The sequence below is a fragment of the Nothoprocta perdicaria genome, unplaced genomic scaffold, assembly GCF_003342845.1.
Source record: "Nothoprocta perdicaria isolate Ctin4 unplaced genomic scaffold, notPer1 scaffold_1, whole genome shotgun sequence".
Lineage (NCBI taxonomy): Eukaryota > Metazoa > Chordata > Aves > Tinamiformes > Tinamidae > Nothoprocta > Nothoprocta perdicaria.
Window position 1 is genome coordinate 3,599,852 of NW_020454093.1, and position 5,632 is coordinate 3,605,483.

Consider the following 5,632-nt stretch of genomic DNA (forward strand, 5'->3'; position numbering starts at 1 on the left):
GCACCCTGCTGCACAGCGCGGGCACCCTGCTGCACGGCCCGGCCCGGCACGGGCACCCCGCTGCACGGCCCGGCCCGGCACGGGCACCCTGCTGCACGGCCCGGCCCGAGCACCCTGCTGCACAGCGCGGGCACCCTGCTGCACGGCCCGGCCCGGCACGGGCACCCTGCTGCACAGCCCGGGCACCCCGCTGCACAGCCCGGGCACCCCGCTGCACAGCGCGGGCACCCCGCTGCACAGCCCGGGCACCCCGCTGCACGGCCCGGCCCGGCACGGGCACCCTGCTGCACAGCCCGGCCCGGGCACCCTGCTGCACGGCCCGGCCCGGGCACCCCGCTGCACAGCGCGGGCACCCTGCTGCACAGCCCGGGCACCCCGCTGCACAGCCCGGGCACCCCGCTGCACAGCCCGGGCACCCCGCTGCACGGCCCGCCCTAACGCTCTTGGTGCGGCCGGCACCATTCGGCCAAAAAGCGGGACCCGGCCCCCTTGCGCTGCGCGTGAAAGGAAGGCAGAATTCCCTCCTCCGGGCACCGCTCCTCTCTGCCTCCTCCCCGTGCACAGGAGACTAGTAAGTCTTAAACCGCACCATTAAGCCTAAGGAACACTGTTTAAAGTTTCTGTATATATAAAAGATTTGCATGTCTAAAAAAATCAGCTTTTTTTTTTTTTTTTCCAGGTAACTTAAGATACTGCTTCCACCTGTAAAATTTGTTACATATATGCTTAGACCATAACAGCTCTAATACTCTTAGAGAAAAAAAAAAAAAAAAAAAAAAAGACAAAAAAAAAAAAAAAAAAAAAAAAAAAAGAGAGAGAGATCAGACACCTAAACATTTGGATTCCAGACAGTCTGTATGATTTCCTGGACTGTAACTAGACTGGTTACTTTAGGGCAGGTGACCAGAAAAAAGCCTAGACCTCATTACATATATTGTTCATTCTCTTAGTCATTTGAATAGGTGTTTTCCCCCAATTAACATTAAGGTTTGAAAAACAGAAGAAAAGAAACTTCATTTCTGTACCCTACTTACAAAATACTTACCAACTTGTTTCAAGAATTCATTCCAACTCCCACAGCAACATTATTCTATTTCTTTTGCCTCTTCCCCCTCCCCATTTTCAGCAGTATTTCCATAAGCAGCACCATCAAAAAGCCATCAGGGATTTGCATCTTAGAGCACTTCAAATACCTTTCCAAAGCTGGCCTTTATTCCCACATTTCTCTTACCTTATCTGTTCTTCCTAAATAACGCAGCTTTGCTCAGCAGGAAGGTGCAGCGTTTCGTGCTGATGCTCTGCCTGGCGTGAACGCAGCACCCTCCGCACCTCCGGCTTTGTGTCGGTGCTTCTGTCCCCCCGGTCCCCCTTCCTCCTGTCATTTCATAACCTACGGCCCCTGTTACGCAGGAGGTCAGATTATCACATTGCTCCCTTCTGGCCTTAAAACCTAGGAGCCTGTGTCCTATTGTCTGCCTCCCAGCTGCTTATCTTCCTCACTCGCAAGCTTTTGTTTTGTGCCTTACATTCTCCCTCAATGGTATTAATCCTCCCGCTGATTTTTTTTACTTTATCTTGGTGAAAAAAAAAAACAGTGGAAATACGAATCTGAAATCGTGGCTTTTGCTCCCTGCATCATCTGCTTCTCCTCTGATTCTCTACCTGGATATTAGCAGCCGATAGAATGCCAGCTTTTTATATTCTTTGCATTGCATGTGCTATTCTGCTCTGCACAAAACATGCACTAATTCAGAGTTTAGGAGTAGAGAAGTGCTCTACTAAAGAAGAGAAGTGACTATGCCAGGAACACGTGGAGCTGGCAGGCCCTGACTGCTGCTGTTGGCCGCGTGCGAGCGGGCGATACGACTCTGCTGTACTTAGGAGCAACGCTACCTGCTTATTTTTGACCTGCAATAACAGCTTATTTTTTATGCAAAAGGATATTTACAAGTGCAAACTTAAGCAGAGAAAACAAAACATGCTATTCATGATGGCATGGCTCTTGTCATGTCCTAACAGGTCTTTACATGAAAAATAAAGCTTCAAGGAGGCAGAATTTGGAAAATTCATTATTACAAGAAGATTTAGGAGGTATGACCCTATATTTGTTAGTCATATTAAAACAGATTATGTTGTCAAGCTAATAGCCTTAAAACATTTACATAAATATTAAGAAAAAGTTATAACTTACTTTTACAGCGGCGTCAGTAAACAGCAGCAGCTTTCATGTAGCACTTGGCTTTTTTATCTCTTCAACCATCTCGAATCAACCGGATTTTTTGACACTGCATCTTATTACTACCTTAGGTCACATAATTATGTTTATACAACGAACTAGAAGTATTACTATCAAATCCTTCCAACTTTTACACATTAATTTTATTAAACATCTTATAACAAAAAAAGTCAAACTCATAAATAATTTGGTAGTAATTTTAACAGTCAAAAATATTTCACTTTTAATAAGGAACTGACACCCTCTTCTATAGATGTTTTGTGCCATTTGAATGAACAGTTCTTTTAAACCAATGTACCTTCAGGTTTCCTTTGCTGCAGCGGCTGTGAGAGGGGTCCATTTTCTCTCTGAGTGGTACTTTTATTAAACACCTATCACTCAGTAGCCTTTTACTTTTTTGGCTTCTTGGCAGTTTGCATTTTTTTCACCCTTACAGTTCCATACAGTACTGTTTGCTGATGCATCCTAGGGCACAGTATTAACACTCTGCCCATCAGAATCCTCTCTTTCTTAAACCTTCTTCTGCCTAAGACACTCATAAAATCCCTGCAGAGCAGCTCTTGCCACTCCAAATAGCTAGCTGAGCTTGTTACATATTGACAGGAGAGGTTCCTCACCCCTTTCGCTGGAGTGGGGAGAAGTAGGTGTGATCTCTCCTTACATTCCAGATAATGGAGGAATGAGAATGCAGTTGGAGTGGAGATAATTCTCATGACAGTCAAAGGTGTATCAATAGGTAACTGAGGCAGATTCACATATCGTAAAATTAGAACAAACAGAATCCTCCAGAGATCAGGGTGAAGACGCTTTTAGATTGAAAAATTAATTTACCAGAAATGAGCTCATTGTATTTCCTGCCATATGCTAGCACATTTTTTGCCTATCAGATGTATTTGGTTGGAACATCAATGGAATTTCCCTGAGAGATCCTTCTTTTAACCTCTCACAGCATACACCTGCTCTCAAATGTCTGCACATAACCCTATCATGTAAAGCAAAGTTGCTTGTGATTTCCAAAGCTGCCTGTTTTGATTTTTGCCTAACCCGACAGCTTATGTTATTGCACAAACATCTGCAGGCATTTCTGAGAGCATATGCTCAGGCCGACTGCTCCTGAAGTCACATGTGAAAAGTGACTATCAGTGTTGATACCTAACTGCTTCCATGGAGCCACACTGAGCATGGCCAGCTAGGAAGCCATGGAAATCAGTGGAGTTTCATACAAAATTACCAGCATGCAATACAATTCTCAAGGAATGTCAGTGCATAACAGGTCCTTGTCTACATCTACATTTCATAATCCTACAGAACAAAACTCACTACTGATAGTTATCCTTACCTGCTACAAAGTACCCTCCAGCTTCTCATTTATCTAAGGAGTCTTGATTTTAGTCCAAGTGCTGAGCAAATGATCTATCAAATGATGGTAATAAAACACTTAACTCTAAAAGTTCAAATGCTTACTCTTAAGAGAGCAAAAGACTCTCAGCAGGCAAGAAGTTTTTAAAATCCAAAATCTTCACATTCTTTGTAGAAATTCCAGTGTTTTTCCATTATGTGACATGGTAGAAACTCATCTTTATGCACTATTACCATCTCATTGAAAAGAAGAAAATGCATCAGATTTTCTAATGAGTTGAACCGGACCGGCGAGCCTATTGAAAACGAAAGCAAATGATTAGAAATTTTGTATTGAAATAATGGAAAGCAATTCTTAGCACTATTACCTAGATTAACAGCTTTTTAGAAGCATGTAAAGCATTACAGTTCCCTGTGCTCTGGGAATCCTGTAACAGCCATGTAATCTGTCGTACAGGCACAACATCACACCCAGACTTCGCTTAGACAAGGGCAGTATCACACTTGTTGGTACCCAGGGTGAGAAATTGCAGCCATTTCCAACTATTGGCCCCCCGTGGAAATAGGTATAAAAATTCACTTCTTCAATATTGCTTGCATTTCCCTTTTGTCTCCACAAATGGGTAAGTTTAGCCTACTTGTCAAAAACAAAGGAATCCCTCTAATCATGCCCTTCCTACAGTCCTGAGGGACCTGTATGAAGAGGGAGACACACACCTGAACACAAGAAACTGCAGGATTGAGCAACAAGTATTGCAATATCTGCTGGAGTGAAGCAACTACTGTGATGCATAAACTGAAGGTTCAGTGTCACTGCAGGAGAATCTGACCTTTGCGTTTCCAATTTCACAGTTAAAATCAGTAACAAAATAACATTAGGACAGTCTAGCAGTAACAAATTTTACAGGATGTTTTCTCTATAACAGTACAGAATGCAAAAGCTGTTTGGGTTTTCAGAGGTATTTGCTGCTTTTGTGTGTTTTTCCTTTTCACAAAACATCAGCTAAGCAGCTGAGGTACCACAACCATCCCAACACAAAAACACAAAAAACGAGGACAAAATTGTCATATTTATCAGCTGCTATTAACAGAAGGAGGGGGCATTTCAAGTAGCGATGGCCCTACTTTTCTGAAGAAAACAAAACGAGTGTTCAGGTAACATCTGTGTTCAGGTAACATTTGTGTTCAGGTAACATTTTAGAGGCAATCAGGTCAGCCAGGTCTAATAAAACTGTCAAAACGCAGGTAAGGCCTCTTTGAAGCTACATCAGTTGTTCATTCAGTTTACACTTATTTCTTGCCAAACCGTGACATTGCAAGAGTTAGTCTTTCTCTGTCACCACTGTTTCCCGATAGTGTCACCAACACTGCTTTCACAATTGAACACAGGATGCTCACACACCTGATAGCACTGCTAGGTCCTGATTGGAAAAAAAAATAAAAATCAGTCTATCTTCTAGAGTTTCTGTAAGTCTAGTGTATCTTCTTTTAAATCGACATCTGGCACTCATTGGGGATTTGCCTGCTAGTTGCTTATCTCCAGGATCTCACCCCCCAAGCAGCAAGGTGGGAACGACTGACAGCTCCGCGCTCAGCGTCACAACAGCCTGTCCAGCGCAGATTGACACTGTTCCAGGCCCGTGACATTCACAGTGAAACAATCCAACCTCAATGAGCACAAGATTTCAGCCAGTACCTCACGTCAGTTAAACCACGTCATTATATAATGCGTAAAGGAACAAAAAGCGGGAGGGATACGCAGTCTGATATCCAGGGTATATTCAAGTGCCCCAGACTATGACAGACTGTCCGGGCCAAGAGGCGATAACTGCAGGGCTCCTCACACAGATCTTCACCCTCTGTGAGCCGCTGTTAGTCACACTACTGTAGTGAGAGGTCACCTACCTGGTTTACCAGAAGAAACGAGTCAAATAGTGTAAAGAGGAATGCTTGGATGAGAACCCATGGAAGTTACAACAACAACAACATCCCCACCTCCTCCCCTGCCTTTTCCCCTCTTCAAGAAGGAAGGAAGGA

General features: G+C 44.1%; 2 protein-coding genes across 3 annotated transcripts in view; both read right to left on the bottom strand.

Annotated features, from left to right (window-relative positions):
- Positions 1 to 3,635, bottom strand: part of GCNT4 (glucosaminyl (N-acetyl) transferase 4, core 2) — a 21,998-nt gene extending 18,363 nt beyond the window's left edge. Inside the window, exon 1 of one of the 2 annotated variants that reach the window (XM_026036410.1) lies at positions 3,576 to 3,635. The gene's annotated coding sequence lies outside the window, so the exon portion shown is untranslated. Of the gene's footprint in view, positions 1 to 1,231; positions 1,245 to 3,575 lie in introns of those variants that run through there. The other variant, XM_026036431.1, reaches the window with a different exon arrangement.
- ANKRD31 (ankyrin repeat domain 31) overlaps positions 2,724 to 5,632 on the bottom strand; it is a 53,354-nt gene continuing 50,445 nt past the window's right edge. The window contains exon 26 of the mRNA XM_026035367.1: positions 2,724 to 3,891. Within this exon, the coding sequence (XP_025891152.1) occupies positions 3,740 to 3,891 (152 nt within the window). The 3' untranslated portion in view covers positions 2,724 to 3,739. The remainder of the gene's footprint in view (positions 3,892 to 5,632) is intronic.